Source organism: Canis aureus, chromosome 20 (genome assembly GCF_053574225.1).
Source record: "Canis aureus isolate CA01 chromosome 20, VMU_Caureus_v.1.0, whole genome shotgun sequence".
Classification (NCBI taxonomy): Eukaryota; Metazoa; Chordata; class Mammalia; order Carnivora; family Canidae; genus Canis; species Canis aureus.
This window is the reverse complement of record NC_135630.1, coordinates 8218125-8244260: the sequence shown is the minus strand read 5'-3', so window position 1 is coordinate 8244260 and position 26136 is coordinate 8218125. Positions and strand designations below refer to the sequence as shown.

General features: G+C 39.6%; 2 protein-coding genes across 18 annotated transcripts in view; one reads left to right on the top strand and one right to left on the bottom strand.

Moving 5' to 3' along the window:
* The window catches only part of LOC144291444 (uncharacterized), a 203616-nt gene that overhangs the window by 160788 nt on the left and 16692 nt on the right, over positions 1-26136 (bottom strand). For all 16 annotated transcript variants that reach the window (XR_013358708.1, XR_013358713.1, XR_013358710.1 and 13 more), the window contains exon 4: positions 4638-4719. The gene's annotated coding sequence lies outside the window, so the exon portion shown is untranslated. The remainder of the gene's footprint in view (positions 1-4637; positions 4720-26136) is intronic.
* Positions 10476-26136, top strand: part of SCOC (short coiled-coil protein) — a 42110-nt gene continuing 26449 nt past the window's right edge. For both annotated transcript variants that reach the window (XM_077860977.1, XM_077860976.1), the window contains exon 1: positions 10476-10563. In XM_077860977.1, coding sequence (XP_077717103.1) covers positions 10494-10563 — 70 coding nt within the window. In that variant the 5' untranslated portion in view covers positions 10476-10493. The remainder of the gene's footprint in view (positions 10564-26136) is intronic.

Here is a 26136-nt window from a genome sequence, read left to right as displayed (position 1 = left end):
TACTCAGCTATTAGAAATGACAAATACCCACCATTTGCTTCAACGTGGATGGAACTGGAGGGTATTATGCTGAGTGAAGTAAGTCAGTCGGAGAAGGACAAACGTTATATGTTCTCATTCATTTGGGGAATATAAATAATAGTGAAAGGGAAAATAAGGGAAGGGGGAAGAAATGTGTGGGAAATATCAGAAAGGGAGACAGAACGTAAAGACTGCTAACTCTGGGAAACGAACTAGGGGTGGTAGAAGGGGAGGAGGGCGGGGGGTGGGAGTGAATGGGTGACGGGCACTGGGTGTTATTCTGTATGTTAGTAAATTGAACACCAATAAAAAATAAATTAAAAAAAAAACAAAAAAAAAAAAAAGAAAATTCTGACAGGAGGAAGATGCAAACACCACCTTCAGGTGGGATTTCAAACTCTTGCACCACTACACTGATCTGTTTTGAACTATTTGGAATTCCCTAAGGTTACAATAATGCTTTTTTTTTCTTTTTCTTTCTTTCTTTTTTTTTTTTCCAATAATGCTTTCTACTGTGCTTTCAAGACTGAAAAAAAAAATCACTCGTAGATGGTGATAACTCAATAACATAGCGCGTCAATTTAAATAGAAATCTACAAAAATTGTCTGACACCTGGTTCTGATTACCTGTGATTTGGAGAAATTCATGTCATAACAATGGATAGCCACGTGTGCACTGGAGTAATTTTTGATGTATTTCATATGAAAAGTAAACATGCCTTTGAATTTTTACAATGATGCAGCCAGTTTTTGCTCAAGTCTGTAAGATAGGGAGCTGGGGGCTGGATGAGGGCTGTGTCAGAGGGGGACAATGATTGGCATATTTTCCTGTAGTGCTTTGCGTGACTCCTGGTTGGAGAGCCCAACAGACAGGACACTCAAAGATTTCCCTGCTCCCTTCCTTCCCTCGTGTGCCTCCAACACCACGCTTGAGAAACAGCAGCAGGGAAACGGATGCACATGTAGGTGATGGCACCACGTCCTGGCAGCCACACATACCAGCTATGTCGTCCTTGGGCAAATCACCAGCCTCTCTGTGCTTTCATCACCTCATCAGTAAAGTAATGGTAATAGTGACGAGGTTCAAATGAGATGTAGGTAATGTCTTGAGAGAAAAGCTTGATATCAGGACGTACTCCATAAACGTCAGCTAGTATTACTGTCACACGTAACACACTGGATTGGCATCACCCATTTCCTCCCATTCTATGAGTTCTTGGAGGACAGAGACCACAGCTTCGTCTTCTCTGTATCCACAGGTCTGACCATACAACATTCCATTAAGGTGTTTGAACTGAAGACGGAGAATCGAATGGGAAAATCATTCGTGAGAGAGAGCAAAGAGATGGCAACCAAGCTAAAGGACAGAGATGAACAACTTCCGCTTTGGGGTGGAGGGTACTAAGATCTGTGTGCTACTTCAGAGTCAACTCTGTACCCAACATATTTTCATCTCGATGCATTTAACAAATTATTCCTCAAAGTGCCTTTGGGTAGGCTACTGTCAGAATCTGCACCTAGAGTTTGTTTTCTCTGCTGCAAAATAGACCTGAATGCTACAGAAGCAAACCAATTTTTTAAAAACCTTATCGTAAGGTGCTAGAAATGTTTTGGTCTCGATGTTGGATGTATATTACATATCTGTAATTTTCTAATTTGCAACTTTACTACATATATATATATATTATGCCTTAAAACAAACTTTTAAAAAGCCCATCGGTAGCAATCCCACCTGATACTTGTTTACAAGATCACCACTGCTACCCTGAGTGTCCTTCCCTTGGTACCTCGGAACCTACTGCTCCCAAAGGCATCCTGTGTATACACAGCATATAATCATGGGAAATCTCCTAGAACTCACTTTGAATAGACAAGCCCTCAGGGCTTCAATACACCGGAGCTTTTTGTTACAAGCACCCAAAATTAATGTTCATGTCATCTATCCACCAGAGGGAGCCAGCACAGCCAGAATAATAACATACTGACCTTAGCAAACCACCAATCAAGCTTTTCAGACAAGGACTGCAGAGTTTCAATACATGCAAGTATGAATTTCTTAGTTCCTAGGAAAGCATGTGAAATTTTATTGAAGTTGGATTTCATTCATGGCTTTATTTCTCTCCTCAGATGTAGACATCTAATAATAAGAGGCAATTAACTTTGGAGGCATTAACGTTAATAAATGCCTATTAAGGATAAGGGTGTGTGAGTGTCAGGATAGCTCATCTTTGAAAAACACGTTATGGATTATGAAGAATCTTCAGAAATGAGAAATGAGTTTTGACAATTTTTCTTCTTAATACAGGAATTTATAGTTTGCGCCTCTTGGAGATGAAAAAGCAGTTTCCATTGCATTGATGTTGGGCTATCATTAGCATATATGCAAATTAGACCTGTGAGGTCCAGGGCATGGTTTTTCCAGCAGAGCATGGGATAGATTTCAGGGCCCACACACCCTACCAGACAGCTCTGTACTGGGACAGGTACATGGGCACATTTGCAGTCTCAGGTCTGGGCAATGGTGGCCCTAGATGATGCTTTGATAAGGACAATGATGTTTTCCTAATATCATGTAAAATGCAGTTCCAAGACAAGTGGCAACTGCCCCCTTCCAATCAAATGCTGACCTTGAGTTCTTGCTATAAAGGAATTCTGGATTCACTACTGGGCTATGGAAATGAACATTTTCCATCCTGTTCTCCTTGGCTGCAACCTGCCCTGCTGGACAGGTCTTGCTCATATTTTCCAATTTGTCTTTTTCTTTATAATTTCCATTTCCTGATCTCTCCTCATCTTCTTATTTTTGTAGCCATGAATTTTTCTCGTTGGTTGAAAATTTTTGTAGGAGGAAACTGAAACCAGGCATTCCGTTAAACATCTTATATGCGATCATTCCTGACTTAGCTTATTTGACCTGACAACAGCTCTTAACTCTGTTGATCACTCTATTCTTAGAGAACAATCTCTCATTTGGCTTCCAGGACATAGCTCTTCAGCTTCTCCTCCTTCCACGCTGGCTGTTCTTTCTCAGCCCCTGCATGGATTACTCCTCATATTCCTGATTTCTAAGGGTTGACATTCACGAATCATTCTTTCCTCTGCTCTGTCTACACCACTGCCTAAGTGATCTTACCTGGCCTACGGTGTTACACACCATTCATCATGAACAACTCCCAAGTTCTATCACCCCAGCCTCTGCCCTGAACTTCACACTCCTATTCAGTTGCCTACTCAACATCTCTATCTGGATGTTTAAAGGCATCTTGAATTGACATGCCCCAAAGCAAACCCTTAATTTTCTCCCCTTACCATGTGCTTCTCTCACAGTCTTTCTTCCTGAACAAATGATACCTCCTTTTTTGCTTTTTTGGTTGCTTATGCCAAAAACCTTGGAGTGATTCTTGGTTCATCTCTTTCTCTCACTCCTCACACCAGCAAATGCTGTTGGTTCCCAGTTTGAAATATGTCCAACACTGGACTACTTTATTACCACCTCCACAGCTATTGCTCAGGTCTAAATCAGCACCACCTCTTGGCCTGGATTATCACAACAGTCTTCTAATTCACTTCCCTGGTTCTGCCCTTCTTCCCCTCCCCAACATTCTTTACTATGATCAGAGTGATTCTAAGTGAACCTAAGAGAGATTGTGTCTCCTCTAGGTCATAATGTGTCTCACTTCAGAGAGTGAAACCCAAGAAACTTGAAGACTGTACATGGTCAATGAACCTTGGGTCACAGATCCCAAAGCTCTACATGGATAGCCCCCTGCTGTATTTTTGGTTATTGCTCAAGCCTCACTGTGCTTTGTGCACCTTCTTTGAATATGTCAAACCTGCTTCCATCTCCAGGTCTTGGTACTTGCTGGTCTGTCAGGAATGCTCTTCCTTCAGATGTTCCCTCAACTCTAGTATCTGCTCAAATATCATCTTAACAGATAGGTCTTCTCTAACACACTATATTAAATAATACCACACTCCTATCATTCTCTATCTCCCTTACCTTGCATTATTTTCTTTCCTAGCACTTCCTAACACCTCTCTTCATTGTATGGATATGTGTCTGGGTATATGTATTTGTACATACAAGCAGTATATACATTTGTATATGTATATGTGTGTGTTTGATCACTGTCTTCCCACCAAGAATATAAGCTCTATGATAGAAAGTATTTTGTTTCATTCATTGCTATATCTGCCAGTGCCTAGGAAAATGCTTAGCACATAGTAAGTGTTCAATAAATATTTGTTGAGGGTGCCTCGGTGGCTCAGTGGTTGAGCACCTGCCTTTGGCTCAGGGTATGATCCTGGGGTCCTGGGATCGAGTCCCGCATCCGGCCCCCTATATGGAGCCTGCTTCTCCTTCTGCCTATGTCTCTGCCTCTCTGTGTGTGTCTCATGAATGAATAAATAAATAAAATCTTCAAAATAAATAAATAAATAAATAAAAAATAAATATTTATTGAATGAATGTTGAATAAATCTAGGCAGTTTTTATTCTGACTGAAAGTTACATACAATATATAAAATAAAATGTGTTAAAATTTCCTTAAATTTTCCTGGGTTGCCCAAGCAGGATTGGGCATCACCAAAGGCATTTAAAGAGATGCAGTATTTACCCTTGAAGTACAACGAGTCCACATAACGTTTGATGAATATTGGAGTGAAATCTGCCATCTTTATGCTGCATGAGTAGATCGTCTAAAGGCAATTGGGCAAAACAGAAGCTGTTAACTAACATTACTTGACCCTTTTTGGCCTTGTGTTGAATCACAAAGCATTATATTTATTACACGTTTGTTTCTTTTAACCACGTGCCATCAAATTCTATGTAATCAGGATTTGCATACATGTTATACGCTCACCTAAAATGCATGTATTATGAATGTCATGGTACATTATTGCAGATGCTGAAGAATCCAGGCTGATGTTTTCTGAGGGAATATCCATCAGTGAAGTCAGGAATTGTTTCTATTTATCACTCAACCGCCAAAACCAGTTGTTATATGTAAAAATTTCTTGATGTGAGCTGTTAGCATATTCAAGTATGTTTGAAATTGAATATCTGATCTAAATGACATATATTTTAAATATACTTGTGAAAGCCAAAAGACAAACTCATTTAAAACAGGGTATAATTAACGAAAAGCTTCTATTAAAAAAAAAAAAGGCCCACACTAATAGCTAGTCTGATTTATAGTAGCCTAAAGAAAAACACAAATCTAAAATCTCCTAATATTTCCTTTCTTATGTATTTTAGTGTTTGATCTTTATCTTTGAAATGAACATGTAGAGGTAAAAATACAGTATGAATCAGATAGGATATTTTAATGCTTATGCATTTTAAAGGCCACGCACCAGTGTGGTTGGAATGGGCTTTAGACCTGGACTCCCCGAGTATGAATCCTGGCTCAGCTACTTCCTGACTGTGGGTCTTGGGCAAATGATCTTGTCCACACGTTTCCGCTTCCTTATAGGGTTGTTGTGAGGAATAATGAGATGCCTCCTGGTAAAACTCTTAGACTGTCACTGAGTATAATCGCTCAATAAATACTAGCTATTATTATCAACTATATATAATGAAAATAAAATTCTGCCTCACAAACCCCTTTGTAGCTAATGGGCTGAATTAATCCAATTTGCACTAATTTGTCAAAAATATCCAAATAGTCTCATGTGAAATTACTCCTAAAGAAAGAGAACCTTTTATACAGCAGAGGAATGCTTAGCACCTTCTTTAAAGATGCCAGTTTCTCTCCAGGACTCTGATTACATACACTTCAGATGGCATAATTGGTACTCAGGGCCCAGAGAGATGTTTCCCGAGCTATTGCTTTTAAAAAGCTCTGAGAAAGCCAGTAGTACGTACTAGCTTCTGATGTGCTTCGTTATTGATATTGATATTTTGAGATTATGACAAAGGCAGTGAGAATCCTGATTAGTTAATGAATTCTCTTCATTTTATACTTTCTTCAGCTCTGTTACCCCCCAAACCCATTAATGTGCATATACACATGCATTTATATCTCACACTCCCCACTTAAAAAAATGAGAGAAGATGATTTGTCCCATACCCATATTTGCTTTAGTGTTTATCTTTTGAATCCTGTTTTAGGGTAGACTATTATAATAAAGATTTGTGCCCTTAACTTTTCTAGCCTTATCAATTTTGTGAGATGTGGTAGATAGGATACAAGGTTTATTCTAACCCTATTAATTCTATGATAGATTGTAGACTAGTCTTCTGTTGAATTTGAAATTGTAAAGTATGTTATGATTTGGGGTACTTAACTCAGTTCTCTCATTCACATTATAGATGGACAAACCATGGATAATTTTTTTCCTAATTGAGTTTTCTCAATCTTTCTTTTTTTAAATTGAGGCAAGATTCATATAATAAGCAATTAACCATTATAAAGTATACAGTTCAGCAGCATTTAATGTGTTCCCAATATGGTTCAAGCACCACCTCTCTCTAGTTTCAAACTTTTCATCATCCCAGAAAAATACCCATACTCAAAGGCAGACACTTAACCACTGAGCCACCCAGACATCCCCAAAATACCCATACTCATTAAATAATCACTCCACATTTCCTCCTTCCCCCATCCCACGTTTTCTGCCTCTATAGACTTTCCTATTCTGAATATATCACATAAAAGGAATCATATAAATATATTACTCTTTGTGTCTAGCTTCTTTTACTTAACATGTTTTCAAGATTCATTTCAGTCATAGCATGTATTAGCACTGTGATCCTGCTTTTTGATTAATAATATCTCATTGTATTTGTATATCACAATATGTTTATCCATTCATCCACTGACAGACATTTGGGTTGTTTCCACCTTTTGGCTTCTATGTATAATGCTACTATAAGCATTCATATATATAACTTTCTGTGTGGACATATATTTTTTATAACTTTTGGGTATATACCACAGGAGTGGAATCTCTGGGTTATATGATAATTCTATGTTTAGTTTTTTGAGGAATTGCCAAGATATTTTCCACTGTGGCTGCATCATTGTACATTCCCACCAGCAATGAATGAAAGTTCTTATTTCTCCATATCCTTGCCATTAGGCTCCAGTTTTGTTATTGTTGTTTTTATTAATGCCATCCTAGTAGGTGTGGGGTGGTATCTCACTGTGGTTTTTTTAAAAAAAGATTTTTTAAAATTTATTTATTCATAGAGACACACAGAGAGAGAGAGGCAGAGACACAGGCAGAGGGAGAAGCAGGCTCCATGCAGGGAGCCCGATGTGGGACTCGATCCCAGGTCTCCAGGATCATGCCCTAGGCTGCAGGCGGCGCCAAACCGCTGTGCCACCGGGGCTGCCCTCTCACTGTGGTTTTGATTTGCATTTTCTTAATGACCAATAAAATTTAACATATTTTCATGTGTTTATTTGCTATTTACATATCTTCTTTGGAGAAATATCTGTTCATGTTCTTCACTCATTTTAAAAATTAGGTTTTCTTTTTGTTGTTGAATCATAAGAGTTCTTTATATATTCTAGAAATTGAAGTCTTATCAAATATGCAATTTGTAAGTATTTTATCCCATTCTGTAGATAGCCTTCCCACATTCTGATAATGTCCTTTGATGTACATACTATTTACATTTTTATGAAGTCCAAGTTATTTTTAATTCGTTGCTCATGTTTTTGCTGTCAAATCCAGGAATACATTGCCAGATCCATGTCAATCTTCAAATTCATCTGAAATTTCAAGGGACCCCAAATAGTCAAAACATTATTTAAAAACAAAGTTGGAGTACTCATACTTCCTGATTTCAAAGCTTACCACAAAGCCACAGTAATCAAAGCAGTGCAGTACTGACATAAGGATAGACATATAAACCAATGGAACAGAACTGAGATTCCAACACTAACCCCAAACATCTATGACCGATTGATTTTTTTTTTAACCAATTGATTTTTGACAAAGATCCCAAAACCATCCAATGAGGGAAAAAATGTTCTCTTCAACAAATGGTGTTGGGATAACTAAATATCCAAATACAAAGAAGTGAAGCTGCATCCCTACCTTACTCCACATAGAAAAATGATACTGAAAATGGTTCAATGACTTAAATATGAGAGCCAAAACAATAAAACTATTAGGAGAAAACATAGGGGGAAATATTCACTATTGATAATTTCAGGCCACAGATAATTCTTTTTTTAAAAAAGATTTTATTTATTCATGAGAGACACAAAGAGAGAGAGAGGCAGAGACACAGAGGGAGAAGCAGGCTCCATGCCGGGAGCCTGAAGTGAGACTTGATCCTGAGACTCCAGGATCGTGCCCTGAGCCACTCAGGTGCGCCCAACCCATAGGTAATTCTGCACTCCAGTTAAAAGTGAACATTCCATCATAACTATTGCCCAAAGACTATGGAGATAGTAGCAATGCTGATGGACTTGAGTTTTATCTCTTTTCATTCCCCTGTCCATTAGGATAGATATTTCATAACAAATGACCTTTTTTAAAAAAAAAAAAAAAGATAATCCGAAAGAAGGCAAAGAACATAGGCTAATTCTAGCAAAATGCACAATTGGCCATGAATAATAAAAATAAAACCCAATAAAATAAAATAAAATAAAACCCAAATATGCAATTTAATCAAATGTGCCCTTTGATTTCTAAATTCTTTTACCAGGTTAATTAATTCTTCTCTTCCATCCTCTGCCTAATAATTTTATTAGGAGTAGTTAATATAGAGGTTAAGAGCAAGTGCTTGCAGGAATGTCCTAGGAGACACAGGACTGCCCTTATGATCAGCTTTGACTAAAGTATTCTTTGACAACCTTGTTGACACTTCCTTAACGTGAAAGATAAGCTAGGCCTTCCCTCCTGGTTTCTCCTCACTGGGTTAGTCTTGCATCATTGTCTGATGGCTCTCCCAGCCTTTCCTTTGCTCTTTCTCTATTTTTTCTCACCCTTTTAATCCCATGTAAGTGTCCAATTCTTAGAGGACTGGACACAGTCTGGCATTCAACGCTCTCTTAGATATGGCCTTACCCCATATTCATCCTTATCTCCTATGCCTTAGCTATGTACATCCTCCACTCTTGGTTCCCATATGTGCTTACTCTTTTCCCATCTCTGAGTCTTTGTCCATGTTCCTTCACTGAGAAAGTGCTTACCAGTGGCCATTTTTGCCTATTGGATTCCACTTGTCATTGATCATGCATCTCAAATGTCACTGCTTCTAGCCTTTCAAGATCTGCTAGCCAGACATACTCTTTCCCTTTTATAAACCTCCAGAACTCTTGCCTTTGAGCTCTTTTATAAGCCTATTAACAGCAATAACCATCCGTTACTTTGAACCCTCCAAAGTCCCTAGCTTGTATAGAACAGGCACTCAATATTTATAGACTGTCATTAGAAAATTAGAGGGAATTCTATTCTGGCGAATTTAATTTTTAACATTCAGGATTTCCAAGAGCTCACATCCATTTTGCTTGATATAGTAACAATGAACTCAGGTGAATAAAAAAAAAAAATCCTATGTATCAAAGCACTTAAGGTAGAACTTATTATGTAGTAACTCAATTTTGATATCTGCTTAAAATTCTTCATCAAACTTGCTGATTTATTCCCCTCCCCCCACCTGAAAGAGCGATGACATGACATTCTAAGATAGTTTTGGGTTTGTCTACATATCTGACTATGGATGAGATGACCAAGAAAAATAGTTATAAAAGAATGCTTCCTCCTCTAACAAAGGGCTATCGGCCTAAGGGCTGGCAAGGCTACCATCCTCTCCCTTGGATTCCTCCAGGATAGAGAAGGGAGATCTATCATTTTAATAAGTCTTCATAGGGTCAGGTACAAACACAGTAATATGAGAGGGCACTGATGAGCTCACTACATAGAGAATTTTACTTCCTCGCATACGTCTGATGATTTGTGATCATTACTGTGGTTGACGTTTATCAAGTGAATGTTACTCACTCTTAATTCTTATAAAAGATTTGTCATCATATAGGACAGGAAACTGAGGCTCTGTGACCGAGTCCTGCTGCTAGGTCACCGACCAAAATCCTTGACAAATTTATGGTTGGTGTCCCAAAAATATGCTAACCACACAAAATTTAATCTCTTCCCCCAGCCTCATTCTAGCGCCTTTTGGGCAATGTTCCTGGGCAATTCAGCTCAAGCAAACTGTCACTGGACTGAAGGTAAGGTTTGGCTTTTGGCCAGGGTACAGCAGTAACGCTAGCTCAACAGCTCCAGGTAAAGGATTATAACTCTTTAACTTGGGTCTCTATTTCCGGGTTAGGACTGCACTGTTCAGGTAAGAACCTCTCAGGTGGAAAGCAGGAAGAAAGGGACTAGTGCAAGGATCAGATAAAAAAATGAGCCTGGACGCTCACTTATTAATGATTTAACACGGGCGATCACATGGAGAACAGTCGTTTCCCCTGTCCTCATTTTTCTAACAGGCCAGAAAAGTGAACAAGATGGACGGGTCCAGCAAAGAGGAAGAGGAGGACAACACATTCACCAGCATTCCTCTTACAGATGACATAGGTAAGGAAGAGCTTGATGAATTCTGAAACATAAAATCCAGCTACTGCTCAGTTTTTAAAAAACATATAACTTATTATTTTTATTATAATGCTAAAACACACTCATTATCGAAAACTTAAAAAAATATAGCTACCAAAATAAAACAAAAAATTTTTCTTTAAGAGCTATTTTTCTTTTCCTTTTAAGTTAAGTGATTATTTGGAAAGTTTCTGTGGTTGTATTACATCTTCTTTTGAAATAAATCAGCAAGCAAAAATATAAAATGTTTATTTCCTAAAAGCCCAGGAAATATAACCTTAAAGTTGTTAACCAAAACAACCTATGTTATCACCATTTTTTGTTGAATTACAGTCAATTTCTTCTCTATTTTGTAAAATAATTTGATCATCTCCGAAAAATAAACTAGGATTTACTGTGATTGACTTTAAGAATTATTTCCAAAAAATGCCTTGATTTTAAGCAAGGGCAAAGTTTGGTGAATTCAACACGAGAGAAGCAAAAAAGGGGAGGATAGTGGTTCTAAAATGCTGATGGAAGGGATAACTATGGCTCATTCAACATCCCAGAGAAATCAGACAATGCTGAGTTGCACAATGTTAACTGGAAACACTTCAAACCCATAAGCACCCACATCTTGGGGTGTGTGTATGTGTGTGTGTGTGTGTGTGTGTGTGTGTTGTTGGCATTGTTTTGTATCCAAGTTTCTTTAGCACAATCATAGTAAGAAGCCAGCAAGACAGAAGCTAAGCAATGGGGGTTACTGATTTTGATTAACAGAGAGCAGAGCATGAATATTTAACATCAATTGCTCTTTCATACAGCCACGCTTCTCCACTTTCTCCCTAAATGCTCAGATTCAAAAAGCCTCTTTCTAAAGTGCAGCCAGACAATTAGCACAAACCGCCAGCCAGCCAGCCAGAGCTAAGCTTCCCCTCCTGGCACCGCATAAACATGCTGGGGGCTTTGGAAATCAAAGAGGAGCATTTTCAGCCTTTATGAGGAGAGGCAAGGTACAAGGTACGCGGGCTGTTGAAGAAACGGGACACCGCTGGCCTTAACATGCTCCCGCCGGGGTGTTGGAGCAAATGACAGGCTGCAGAAGGCAGGGAAGGAAACAAAGACCAAGGGAAACCTGTCTCTTAGCTTCTAGAAGGCACGATGAGTGAGAAGGCTATGCGTGGGGAGCCGTATATGCTGTGGGTGGGTGCAGTTCATACAGAGTGCTTGCCTGCTCTAAAATCACTGCAATCCACGATTCTTTCTAGATGGTAGCGTGGGCTGGGCCTGAAAGCAGGGACGGGGCTGTGGCAGGGAAATGAGACTTTGTGAAACGGTTCTTTCATCCAGCCCTCGGGCCTTCCAGGTCTCAGCTTCGGCCACCCCCATGCTGGCAGCGCAGACAAAGGCAGATGAGGGCAAGGGGGGCGGGGGTTGAAGTGTCCTGTCCTCTGCTGGCAAAGGTTTGGAGAGGGACCCTGGGGAGTTGCCTGCTGAGCCTGAGCGCCCTGGGGCAGGGTAAGCAGGACCACCAGGCTGGCCATGAATGGTGGCCGCAGGAGGGCAGGGCCGGTGTCTCCTTGCTCCCTCTTGCTGCCCCCCCCTCCTTGGTTAGAGGAGGCCGCATCGTGGAGGGCAAAGGGCCTTAAGGGGTGGGATGGTCCAGCATGGTACCCGGCGGTGGGCTGAGCCATGAGTGCTCATCTGTGCTGCTTCACGGTTTCAAGATGTCAAATACAAATTGTTCATATGCTTGTGACAAAAATGCACTGAAGCACCGCGTTGTTTTTGGCTTCTGGAGATAATTTTATCAATTTGATGCGGTAACCCTGTGGTTTGCTTTTGTTAATAAGGGGTTCCTTGGTCTTTGATAAATAAAAACAGGGAAACAAATTATTCTGAAATAAATGCACCTGGTTTAGCAGACATCATTCAAATCGTGGAGTCTGTACAGGAGCAAAGCATTAGAAGGGTATTGCTTATATTAGGAAAAGTTTAATCCAATTTCTCAGTCTTCTTTCAATATATATTATGATATTTGTATTGCTACAGGCCACACACACACACACACACACACACACACACACACACACACATAAAGAGGCCCAGAGAGGCTAGGTGACTTGCCCAAGGTGCACGCTGGCTAGCCTCATGTGCTATTTGAATGGAGCTGCTAGCTGCTAGATAACGGAGCTTCTCATGCAGGGTCTTTGAGTATATAGTCAGGTCTCAGGTGCCCTGGTGCTGAGTCCCACCTTGGCCGCTTTAGACAGTCACTGTCTCCTTTCACTCCCTCCCCACCCCTTTCCCCTGTTTCTTTTCTAATCAGAGGAAGGCAAGAGAAAGGAGAAGAATATATTTGCAAACTCTGGGGAAAGGCTGGTTTGGGGAGAGCACTGAAGGCACTGAACTTTGGATTTATTTAGGTAATCCTACTTCCCAAGTTAGTATAAAGCTCTGACAACTAGCGGGTAGCAGTTACTCAAATCAGAAACCAGTCAAGACTCCATAAATTCATTTGTAGGTTAGTCACATGGATTTCAGACCAAACGACTCCATAGAAACACAGTTATAAATGACAGGATTCTAGACCAGCTCCTATTGTCTAACCCCATAGTTCCCAGACTCTGTGCCAAGGTGTCTCAGGGCACCACAGCAAACCTATAGGGGGTTCTATGGGGCACACCAACCTCTAGCAGACATTGTGAGCATGGCCCGCTAGAGACTGTTCACAATTTCACATGAGCTAGAGCTACATTTTTTCCAATGACCTCTCTTTCCATGCCGGGTTTACTGTAGTTGCTGTGATAAAAAGCAAGTTCTGTATAAAAATCAATGTAGATCAGTTAATGAGAGTGTCAGTTTGAGAAGGTTGGTGAAGTTTTACAGTGCCCAACAGAGGCATACATCCCATAAGTGAGTCATTGTGGTTAAGAATGACATAAAAAAAATAGATTAAAAATTTCTTTTAGGTATAGTATTTTTTCAAATGGTTATTAAGTTTTAAGGACATAAATACTTAACATGTTTGGACCTAAATACTTAATACATGGAACTTGTTTGGTATTTCTCTTGGCCTTGGAGCACTGTGAAAAAAAAAAAAAACCACTTATACTCAAGGGTATTGTGAACCAAGGTAGCTTGGGGATGTCTGGTCTAAGCTGTACTGTCTGTAGCTGGGCGGGCCTCCCTTCCGGGTTGGAGGCATACAACGCAGAACAGAGACACTTGATAGTCTCTCCCTCCCTTCCTTCCTTCCTTCCTCCCACCCTCCCTCCCTTGCTTCCTTCCTTCTCATGTTTCGGCTCCCCTGGATTTGATGCTATTACACTTCTCAGGTTCCCCTTCAACCTCTCTCATCCTTAATCAGGCTCCTTTGGGAATCTGTTTCCTCAAGTGTTTCCCCAAACTTCTGTCCTTGACCTAGTTTTCTTCTCTCTCTAGACACATTCCCTGGATGATCTCATCCATGCCTCCTAGTTCCATCCTCCCATCTAGGCCATATACCAGTGACAATACAATACAGGTTGCAAATTCAAACGCCTTTAGGGCCAGGCAATGATTCATGGTATATCATCATTTATTTCAATTTCTTTAAAAAGCTATTGAAATTTCAATTCTTTTTTCAGTTTATTGGCTTTCTCATTGTGCATCTTTTTTTTCTTTTAATGTGGTAAGAACACTTAATATGAAATACACCTTCTTAACAGATTTATAAGTGCACAATACAGTATTGTTAACTATGGGCACAACATTATACATCAGATCTCTAGACTTACTCATCTTACATAACTGACATTCTAAACCCGCTGATTAGCAGCTGCTCCTTCTCCCTTCTCCCCAGACACCCCTGCAACCACCATTCTATTCTTTGCTTCTATGAGTCTTAGATGCCTCATATAAATGGAATCATACAGTATTTCAGTCACAGAAGGACTGGCTTATTTCACTTAGTATAACGTCCACATGGTTCATTCATGCTCTGGCATATTGTGGGATTTCTTTCTTTTTAAAGGCTGAATAATATTCCACTGCATATATATACACATTTTCTGTTTATCCATTCATCTGCTGATGCACATTTAAGCTGTTTCCACATCTTGACTCTTGTGAATAATGCAGCAATGAATGTGAGAGTGCTCATATCTTTTCAAGGTCCTGATTTCAATTCTTTTGGATAAATATCCAGAAGTACAGTGGCTGGATCATATGGTATTTTTGTTTTTAACTTTTTAAAAGTAATCTCTATGCCCAGTGGGCATAGACCCTGAGATCAAGAGCTGCGTGCTTTACTGAGGCAGACAGTTGCACCTATTTTTAACTTTTTGAGGAAACTCCATACTGTTTTCCACAGCAGCTGTACAATTTTACTTTCCCACCAATAGAGTAAAAGGGTACCAATTTCCTCACATCCCCACCAACACTTGTCTTTTTTTTTCAATGATAGCTGTCCAATCATTACAGTTTTGATTTGCATTCCCCTGATGATTAGTCACATTGAGCATCTTTTTACACATCTGTTGGCCATCTCTACATCTTTTTTGATGAAATGTCTGTTCAAGTCCTTTGCCCATTTTTCATTGGGTTATTATTGGGTTTGGTTATTGAGTGTGGGAATTCCTTATATATTTTGGAAGTTCACTCTTTATCAGATCTATAATTGGCCAATATCTTCTCCCATTCTGTAGGCTGCCTTTTTATTCTATTGTTTACTGTGCAGGAGGTTTTTAGTTTGATGTAGTCTTATTTGTCTATTTTTTGCTTTTGCTGTCTGTGCTTTTAGTGCCATATCCATAAAATTACTGCCACAATCCGTATCATGAAGCTTCTTCCCTATACCTTATTCTATAAGTTTTACAGCTTCTGGTCTTACATTTAAGTCTTCAATCCATTTTGAGTTGATACACCATAGCAAATGGTGTAATGTAAGGGTTAAATTTTATTCTTTTACATGTTGAAGTTTAGTTTTCCCAACATCATTTATTGAAAAGACTATCTTTTCTCCGTTGTATATTCCTGGCACCCCTGTTAAAGATCAGAGGGCAATATATGCATGGCTTTATTTCTGGGCTCTCTATTCTGTTCCATTGGTTTATATGTCTGTCTTTGTGCAAGTACCATACTGTTTTAATTACTATAACTTTGTAATACATTTTTACTACACTGAAATCAGGAAGTACCATGCCTCTAGCTTCATTCTTTTTATTTTCTCTAAGACTGTTTTGGCTATGTGGGGTCTTTCGTGGTTTCATAAAAATTTTAGAATTATTTTTTTCTATCTTTGTAAAAAATGCCTTTGGAATCTTGATAGGGATTGCACTGAATCTGTGGATTACTTTGGGTAGTATGGACATTTTAACTGCTGACAACTACAAAACGCTGATGAAAGAAATTAAGGATGTAAACAAATGGAAAGTCATCATGCATCTTCTAAATAAAGCAGATACTGTTCATAATAAAATTTGTTTCATAATGGTATCTCAACTGTAATTCTTTCAAGAAAGACATGCTTTCTTTGCATATCAAACATATAAGAATATTCTTCATTCCTTATCACTATTTATCTTGAAACACATAGTCGTCTTAGACTAGATTTCATTTATTACTTTTGATTGAGATAAAAGAAGAAGAAAAGTTTACTTTGCTCTTAACTCTACTGTAAGAAAGACAACAGAACAATTGTGCTGGGAAAATGGTAACCAGTGCTGAGCCTCAGGGCCAGGAGTCCAGGCAGGTGAAGGCTCAGGCTCCCTGGAGAGCACATGGCCTGCCCAGAATGCAGAGCTGTTTCCCACTTCTAGCTGACTGTTGCCATGAAAGAAAAAGAATGCAAAGAAGCAGAATTGTCAAGAGACATCAGACATAAAGATTTGTGTGTGTGCAATTTCCTTATTTTTCCATGGTTTTTACCTAATTCTAATTTTAGAAACGATATCACAGAGGTCCAAACAAAACACTTCTGCAGGACAGATGTGACCACAGTAAAACTATTTTCAGACATCTGGTCTTGAATCTTTATTCCTTATATTAATTGTCTTTAGCTCTCTTCTGAGTTTGTTTCATAATCCAACTGCTTGCTAGGCAACTAGATATGTTCCACGTGTCAAAGGAACTTATCTTTGCCTACCCTGACCCCTAAATCTGCTCCCATTTCTGATTCACAATTTTAATGAATGGTCCCATTATCCACCTAGTTCCTTAAGCTGGAAATTCATATGTCATCATTCCATTCTCATTGCTCACAATCCAGTCAATCACTTGACCTTGAAACTGTTTCTCAAATAAATCTGGCTTTCTTTCTCTATCCCTGCCACCACTTCCCTCAACAAGGCCTTCATTATCTCCCACATAAACCACAGCATCAACCTCCCAACTGTTCTTCCTATTTCAATTCTTATCCCTTCAAATCAATCCTCCACATTGACCGTATCACTCCCTCTCCCTGCAGAGAACAATCAATGTGTTGCATCCCCTGCTGGACGAAGTCCAAGACTCTTAGCATGGCATTTAAAGTTTTCCTCTGCTTGGCTCTAGCTTTCTCTTCAGTACCATTTCCTGTCACGTGGTTTGGGCTCAGTAGGAAATCATGTGCCACTCACACTCTATTTCATGCCCCTGGACTTTGTTTATGCTGTTCTCTTTGCCTGGAATAATATCACTCATCCTCTCTTTGCCTAGCTAATTCCTATTCATCCTTTAAGAACCCGCTGAGGCATTGCCTCTTCCAGGAAGCCTTCTTTGGCCTTCCCAGGCTGAGTTAGGTTTCCTTTCTCCTTCTTGAGAACCCCAAGCTTATCTCTACCGATATTTTTCCACAGCATATTGTACTTCATGTATATGTGTCCTCTCCAATAGAATGTGAGCTGCTACACAACACAGCCTGGGTTTTTAAATGTCTGTGCTTCCAGAACCTCACAGTGTCTGGTATAAAATAGACAATACGGGAATCCCTGGGTGGCTCAGTGGTTTGGCACCTGCCTTCGGCCCAGGGCGTGATCCTGGAGTCCCAGGATCGAGTCCCACATCGGGCTCCCTGCATGGAGCCTGCTTCTCCCCCTACCTGTGTCTCTGCCTCTCTCTCTCTGTCTTTCATGAATAAATAAAATATTTTTTAAAAATAAAATAAAATAGACAATACATTTTTGCCAAAGAATTCTGAGTCTGTGTGTATACTGGGGTGAGGGCCAGTTAGGCAGGCCAGTCCCTAGCTGAAAATCATCTCCTAGGGTCAGCTCTCCGAAGTTATTTATACTTTTTACAGCTTATTTCTTATCTTCCTTCATGGATCAGTTTAGTGGTGCTTTCAAAAAGCCATTTCTTGAGCACCTACTATATGACCTGCCGGGTAGAAGACAGGACCTGGCTGCTTGAAGAATTAGCTCAGGGTGGTATAGTGGGAAGGGCTAGAACTTTGGGGTCAGAAATGCCTGGATCTGAATCTGTGAGACTCTAAGCAAGTTATTTAACATCCCTGAGCCTCAGTTTCCTCAGTTCAAAGTGATCGTAAGAATATGTCTCAGAATCGTTTTGAAGATTAAAGAATAAAGGAAGCTTCTTGAACTAGCCCGGCCTACAGTAAGTGCACAGTACATTTTAGTTCGTCCTCTGCCCCCTTCAAGGAGCTCACACAAAAGTTTCTTTAAAGGCTCCAAGATTTGGCCGCATCGGTTGTCATGGTAACGGCAGCATCCTGTGGACGCTGCTCTGTGAGCCAGGACTGCCTGTTGACATCCTCCTGATAAGGAGGCTTATGGAAGAGGGAGGAGGTGGATGTGAATGAACTGTAAACAGGAGCATGAGGGGTTTTTTCCTGATAAAAATAATACAGCTCCTCTGTTTCCTCTTCGTCCTGGCCCTCGTGTCTTCCCTCCACTGTTCTTCCCGTCACTGCTCTCCGTGATGCTTCGGCCTCCTTCCTGACTCTGCTCTCCAAAACCTCTCCTGAATAATATTCAAAGCTGCTTCTGCGTCTGCTTTTGGCATCAGCCAATTAGCCCTCATTGTAAGGTTGTAATAAGCCTCCCAGAGAAGTGGCACAATTGTTGTGTGCTTTTATTCGGTGCTGCTTCCTACCACTATATGGAAAATGTAACAATACCCTCCTCATGCCCGGCTGAAAGCAGCCTGGGTTTGAAAAGCTTTCACAAGGCCATCTGCCATCCCCTCAGCCAAGCAGAAGATCAGACACGAGGCCCTGCATTAGTTAGCACTCCAAGTAAAAGGTATCAAGGGCCTGTATTCCTTTTCATCTCACCCTCCATTATAATACAGCTAAAGAAGGAAACAGACTTGTGGCTATCCAGCTGGGAGACACACTGAGCCATAGCAGGAGTGCTGTCCATGAAAAGGGAGCCGGCCTTTCTTTTCTGATGGTGAATGGAGCTGGTGTTTGCAGCTAGCACCAGGCTCCTGAGTGTCTGCTGTGCTGATGGTGATGGCTTTGCCAGTTACACTGGACCTCTTGGAAGGATAGTGTGTGGATGAGAGTCCAGGAGTAGAGAAATCATTGAATAAGTACACAAGGATGTGGCAAGGGTCTGCATGTGTGCCGGTCAGGAAGAGGGAAGCTTTCCCTACGTCATCTCTGCTTACCCTCTCCAATAAGTCAGGCCATGAATATTAATTGAAAAGATTATTCAGACATCTTTAGGGATGTCAAAAAAATAAAAGATCATCTCTAGCACGGTGGAAATGATTTTGTAAAAGAATTGAACAAGTGTATTTGCTGCACCAGCAATGGCAGAAAGTTTTAGCAAATCTTAATTGGCATGTGGGATCCATATAAGTATAGATAATGACACTGATTGAGCGAAATATCTGTTCCTGTAAGCTGAAGATAATATGGACAGTGGCATTAGGAATACCTCCTCTGGCCCAGCAAAATGCCTTAGAGACTTAGTATAAGAGATTCGATGAAAAAAAAAAAAAGGAGATTAACTCTGCTTCTCAGTAGCTTCTGAGAGTGGCATGGCTCTGGGGTCACTAATGTATTGCTAGAAATTGTAAGTGCTCTGTCCGTGAAAAATCTTCAATCAGAGGAAATCCACTTAACTGAAATAAATTATCTAGCATAATGCAAAAACTAGTTTTAATAAACAAGCTTAAGAAATAGAGTGTTAGGACAGTATCTAAATGTTTTCAGGAATCTTGAGCGTTCTCTCATTTTCTCATCAAAGGATAAGTATTAATATTTTGACTCTTCCTTTAAAAGACAAAACCACCCATCAGTTGCTTTGCATCAGCAATGTGTTTTTTTCTTCTTCGTTAGATTAACATCAAAAAAAAAAAAGGCAAGAAATCCTTCATAATTGTGCTAATTTTCTTTCTAAAGACAAATCTGCAGGTGATCTAAAAAAAAAAAAATCAGTAGTGAATTGTATTTACCTGAGCTCATGATCCAGTGAGATGCTGACTTTTCCCTGGTCTTTCTCCCACGGAGAAGGGGGCTAGGTAGCTGTTTTCCAACACTGGGACCTTTCTTTCACCAAGGCTCCAGTTGGGTTGGATCAGCTTTGGACATACTTCTTCTCACAGGTCTCCTGCCTGCCTGCCTTGTTCAGAATTTGAGGGTCATGGCCTGGTTGCCTCAAAGACCCTTGGAGTTTCCTCAAGCAATTCTTTGAATGCTCAAAGAGATATGAAGTGTATAGAGAGGGAGGATAACTCTAAAAAACTAGGACAAACCATATGAATCAGCTTCCATTGAACTCCTCCACCCTAGGAATAAAAATTTTCAATAATCCAAAAGCGATAAGTGGACCCTACTGGAAATAACATGTACGTCCATCACAGAACCGGAGTTACTGTGAAAATTGTTCTAGAAAGACGTTTTTGCTTGCACAGACAGACATCAGCATTCATTTTCAATCCCCGACATTGGGGAGGGAAGGGACTCAGTGGCAGCCCACATGAATGGTTCAAGAGAACAGTGAGCCTCCCCGTGCTTTCTTTCTCTCCCAGTGACCTGGGTCTTCCCTCCACCAGCCTTCCTGGGTTGCACGTGGCCAACAACCGCTTCTTTTCAGCCCTCGCTGGCTTTCTTCCCCATTTAATCATTGTTCCCTTGTTTCTCCACACACACATGTCATTGTCAGCTTAATGACTTTGGCTCAGAGTACTTGGCTGTGCACATGCGTGGTTCTCCCATGGCTGGTAGCATGATGTTAGTAAAAGCTGTTTGAAAAAGCTTGCATTTTAAAACACAGTCTTCTTTTTTTATCCCTCCTGAGAATCTTTACTATCTTTTCCCCGTGGACAAAAGACTGCTATTATTTGTTCGTCCATGTGAAATTCTGCTTTCATTTTCCTTCTTAATGGAGAGGTTAGTGGGCTTTTCTAAGGTCATGATAACTCTTTAGAAAGCTTCGTTTATAAAAATATTCAGAAGATTTTTCAATAGTTTCTTATCTTTTTTTTAATTTTAGAATTTTAAACAGCTTCAGCTATGTGCTATTATAGTGTTCCTCAACTTACACAGCGGAATCCTGTCCTTTCTGCTCTAAAATGGTTTAAAAAAACAGAATTTCTGTAAATAAAATGTAATTGATGTATTATTTGAGAGACTCAGTCACACTTCGCAGTGACTGTTGGCCCCTAAACACTAGATTTCTCAACCAAGGTCTCTCTGTTACATACTGTGACCCCCAAGCACAGAAGTGCCCAGGGAAAGCCTCTATTTCAAGGGATTTCTCAAAGAATAGTTTTTTGCAGACTGTGTATTAACATAAATAGTAGCTCCTTTATTGGCCCATTTTGTAAGTTGGGACATTATCCTTTTTCCACAGTCTGTAATCATTTGACTGTGAAAGAATTAGGCAAATCCATAGCTAACTGATCACTTTTCATAAGCAAACTGCATATGTAATATTTCTGTCATGTTCCAACAATTACATCTTTTAAGGGTTCTGTTTTATTTATTTAACTTCTTTTTTGGGGGGGAGGGTGGATACAGTAAAACCAAAGCAGGTGTCAGAGAAAGAGGATTAATCAGCTGTCACTCTAGTTTTTCTATAGGTTCTCAATTCTGGTGATGCTTAGAAAATTAGTTGGTTACTTAAGAAATCCTAGTTAGCTCTTGGGATACTTGGTACCATCTAAAAAATAACCCACCATTCCCTAAAACTCAGAGAGTTACAAAATTAAATACCTGAAGTAAGCCCACATTTTACGAACTAGTCATGTATTTCCTAGATCAACAATGATAACAAATATCTATTAAGAGCTGAATACGTACCAGGTACTATGCCAAGAACTCCACATTCGTTATCTCATTCAATCCTCAAAAATACCATGCGATCAATATTATCCCTACTTTTCAAATTGAAAAGTGGGGCTCAGAAAGGGTTAATAACTTGTACAAAGCAGAGCTGGCATTCCAGCCCAGGTTTCAGGGACTTCAAAGCCTTTGTCAAATGACAACATTATCTATCTGGATAGAAGTTACTAGATAGAGAGCATAACCACATCATACTGACCTAGGTGGAAGCAATAAGGTGCCCATGCTGCAGCTATTGAATAATGAAATGTGGTCCCCTAGTTATATTATGAGGTCAGTGTTTCAAAAATGTAATCATAGAATCAGAGGGCAAGAAGAGCCCCAGAGGCTGACAATATTGGAGTATGTGTAGACAAGAAAGGGAGAATATAAAATTTTATCTATGTTGTGATTACCGCCATGTAAAGGTAATTTATGTATATGGACTAGAATGGGAAGAGAACTCAGAAAAGTGTATTTATTAGCGAGAAGGGATTATAGGTTATTGTTACATTTTCATGTTATATTTATGCAATAATTTCTTCTTTAACAATAAGATTATCTTGAAGAGTTTTCCTAGTGTATGGAAGTAAGATATTAATCCTAACATTGAGTGCTCATCTTGAGAGGCATGTGAAGTTACCAATGCTAGGATTAGGGGCATCTATCAAAACATCACTAACTGACTTTTGCATTTTTAGTGATGTGCACAGAAAGCTGTCTTAGAAAAAAAATATGCAGAGAGTGGCAAACTTCAGTGGAGGCCACACAGGGCATACGACACACACAGGTACATAAGAGCAGGGGAGATAAGATATAAATTATAAATGCCACCCTTCAGCACAGTCATATCTTATTTAGATTTTCTATATTGAAACAATCTCAACTACAGAAAATTTGCAAGTACCCTAAAATGGATTCTCTTCTCCTAACTTATTTGAGAGTCAGTTTGCCAACCCAGTGCTCGGCCACCCTTGGATGCCTTAGCGTGTGCTTCTTATGAACAGAAGCTCTCTCCTTCATAATCACAACACAGAGAACAAAAACAGGAAAATGACATTTGTACATTACTGCCACCCAATCTTCAAAGAGAATCTGTGTCACCAGTTGCCTTGATAACATCCGTTACAGCAAAAGTATCCAGGACAGAATCATGAATTGCATTTAGTCATCATGTCGCGTTAGTCTCCTTTGGTCTGGAACAACCTCAACCTTTACTTGACTCTCATGACCTCGATATTTTTAAAGATTAGGGCAGTTATTTTGTAAAATATTCCTCGAGATCAGTAAGTTTGGCAAGAATATTGCAGAAGTGATGCTGTGTCCTTCTCACTGCATCCTATCAGGTGGTACATAATTTCACACTTTTATAAGTGAGGTTAACTTTGATCCTTTGATTATGGTGGTATCTTGCTCCTTTGTCTGTTAGTAATCAATTAGTATTTTGGGGTGAGATATTTTGAGACTATGAAAATATCCCATTTCATATCAAACTATCTATCTATCTATCTATCTATCTATCCATCCATCCATCCATCCATCCATCATCTATTTATATCAAAGTAAACTCATGGTTTCCTAATTTACTACATGGGTTACAATCCTCAGTATATGCTTAGAGAAGGAAAAGAAGAAGAGCTACATAGTATTTTGAAATATCTTATATGTAGTATGTGTGTATGTGTGTATGTATGTATGGATGTATGTATTCATGAGAGACACAGAGAGAGAGGCAGAGACACAGGCAGAGGGAAAAGCAGACTCCCCCACAAAGAGCCTGGAACCCCGGGATCACGCCCTGAACTGAAGGCAGACGCTCAACCGCCCAGCCACCCAGGCGTCCCTATATGTAGTATTTAAGCCAAGTACACATATATTCTATTCCTACCACCCTGGGCTATTAAAATTCTCACTTATATTCACTTTATTGCTTCTCTGTATGTTGAGACTATGAAGTATTTCCTTTCACATCAAAGTATTTAATTATTTATATGAAAATAGACTCAATGTCCTAATTTATTGAGTGGGTTATAATTCTTAGTATATGAAAAGAGAGACAGGGAAGGATGGCCAGCAAGCAAAAACTGAATACTCCTTTATTTATTCATCCATTTAACAAATACTCAATAGAGCCTATGATGTACCAGGCACTCAATTTGGGCTGTAACTTCAGTGCATCTGGTTTGAGCTTCAAGCTGCACTCTTGCTGAAGTGAATGGCCACTGGGTATAGACAGCACTTGTTCCTATTATCATGTGTCTGGGATCCCCAAAGGTGTCAGTCTTAACTTCTTTAAGTGAACCTTTATTTCTCTCAGGAGATGGGATCATTATAAACCAAATACTGGTATTTCATATGGATCTCAAATTCAGGACTCGGGTTAGGATTATGGTTTTAACTTCTACGTATCAGATATAACATCCTTACAAAGTGTCACAAAGAGATACAGACCAAAGCTAGCTGTCTTTGTCATTTCATTACACTACTTTTCATAATCTTCTTCCTACATTTGTTTTAAGAAAAACACTTCCTCACATTTGGTCTCATTTTCAACAGTACTAAAAATCAATTTGTAGTAGCCTCTTTTTCTAAAAAATAATTTTTTAATTTATTCATTAGAGAGAGAGAGAGAAAGAAAGAAAGATTGAGAGCCTGAGCAGAGGGGAGGTTCAGAGGGAAAAGGAGAAGCAGACACCCCGCTGAGCAGGGGATCTGGGGCAGACAGGACACCAGGATTATGACCCGAGCCGAAGGCCGACGCCTAGTCAACTAAGTCACCCAGGCACCCCCATAGTAGCATCTTAAATTCATTATACCACATATCTTCTCTTTTTTTTCCTTTTTCCTCATTCCCTCCACAATTTTTCTTATCCACTCTGTTCTTTGTCTTTACCTTGCTTTTTATCCTTTCTTGATTGTGCTCTGTGGCCTCGTTTCTTCCTTCCACATTTTGTTCTATCCTCCATCCCATCTTCTTTTTCTCCCAAGAGGTGCTAGGTCCTCCTTTTATTTTCCATCTTGATCTCATGAGCTGACCTTTGCACGTTTTGTTCCTCTCATTCTGACATTGACTACACTCCCTATTGGTTGTTGGCTTAAGGGTTTGGAGATGACACAACACTTCCCTAATCTGAGTTGAATAATTCTTTTTGAAAAGTTTTAGTTTTATTACTTTAAGTACAAGGAAAGGAAGTCTGTGGCTCAGGTAAATTTAGGCGTAAGCACTTATAATTTGCAATAGTTAATAATCATTGCTGCTAAGTCTTTAACTGCTCGTAGGCAAACACTGCCACTAAGGTTTGTTTGTTTTCTCTTGTTAGTCTTGTGTGGAGTGAAAATGCCTTTTCTTTAGGCAGCACTGAGTAAGGATTAGTCCCCAAACTCTGCAGTTGAAGTCTCTGGAATCAAATCCTGGCTCAGCTAGCAGTGGCAACTCGGGGCAAATTCTTCAAGCTCTCTAACTTTGGCTTCTTCATCCAGAGCATTGAGACAGCAAGTGTGTATCTCATAAAACATTTTGTAAGAACTAAATAAGATGGTTCTTGTGAAAGTGTGTGGCACCTAGCAAAAGCTGAATGAATGTGATCTATTATTATAGATGACACTAGATGGTACAATGTTCTTATATGGTTTTTTTATAAAAAGAAAATCTATTTAGAAATATAGTAAAAAAATATGTGTGATATATCATGGAAATTCCCTTAAATTAATATTCCTAAGTAAATTATTTTTGAAGCACTCAAAATTCTCACTCCCAATATGCAAAAAATAAGCTTAAAATACGAACTTTGTATTGTAATTAGCTAAAATCCACCCACATTCTTTATAGTTCTACCTGAAAGAACAGTTATTTTTCTTTTTCTGTCACCACCTCAGTCCTAACAATCTCCTTCAGAAAATTCCATTAAGTTAAAATATTTAAAGATATAGGGACACCTGTTTGGCTTAGTCGGTAGAGCATACAGTTGCAGGGTTGTGAGTTCAAGCCCCACACTGGGTGTGGAGATTACTTAAAAGTAAAATCTTTAAAAAACTAAAGATATGGAAGCTGAATGACTTGTGGTTGGGAGGCTATAGAAATCTTGCTCCATCGGGTTGGTGAATGACCTCTAAAGGAGTTTGCAGATGTTCTGGTCAATGCCCAGGACTCCCCAGTGAAATGTCATTATGAGGTAAACCCTTCCCAACCTCAGCAGATTACAAGGCAGAGGAAGGGGTACCAACCCCAAGACGTGGTGGGGGTGCAGAGAGGGAAAGCACTCAGCACTTCAGGCAAGACCTGCAGAGCCCTGTAAGCTCTGGGCTGTCTACATAGTGGTACA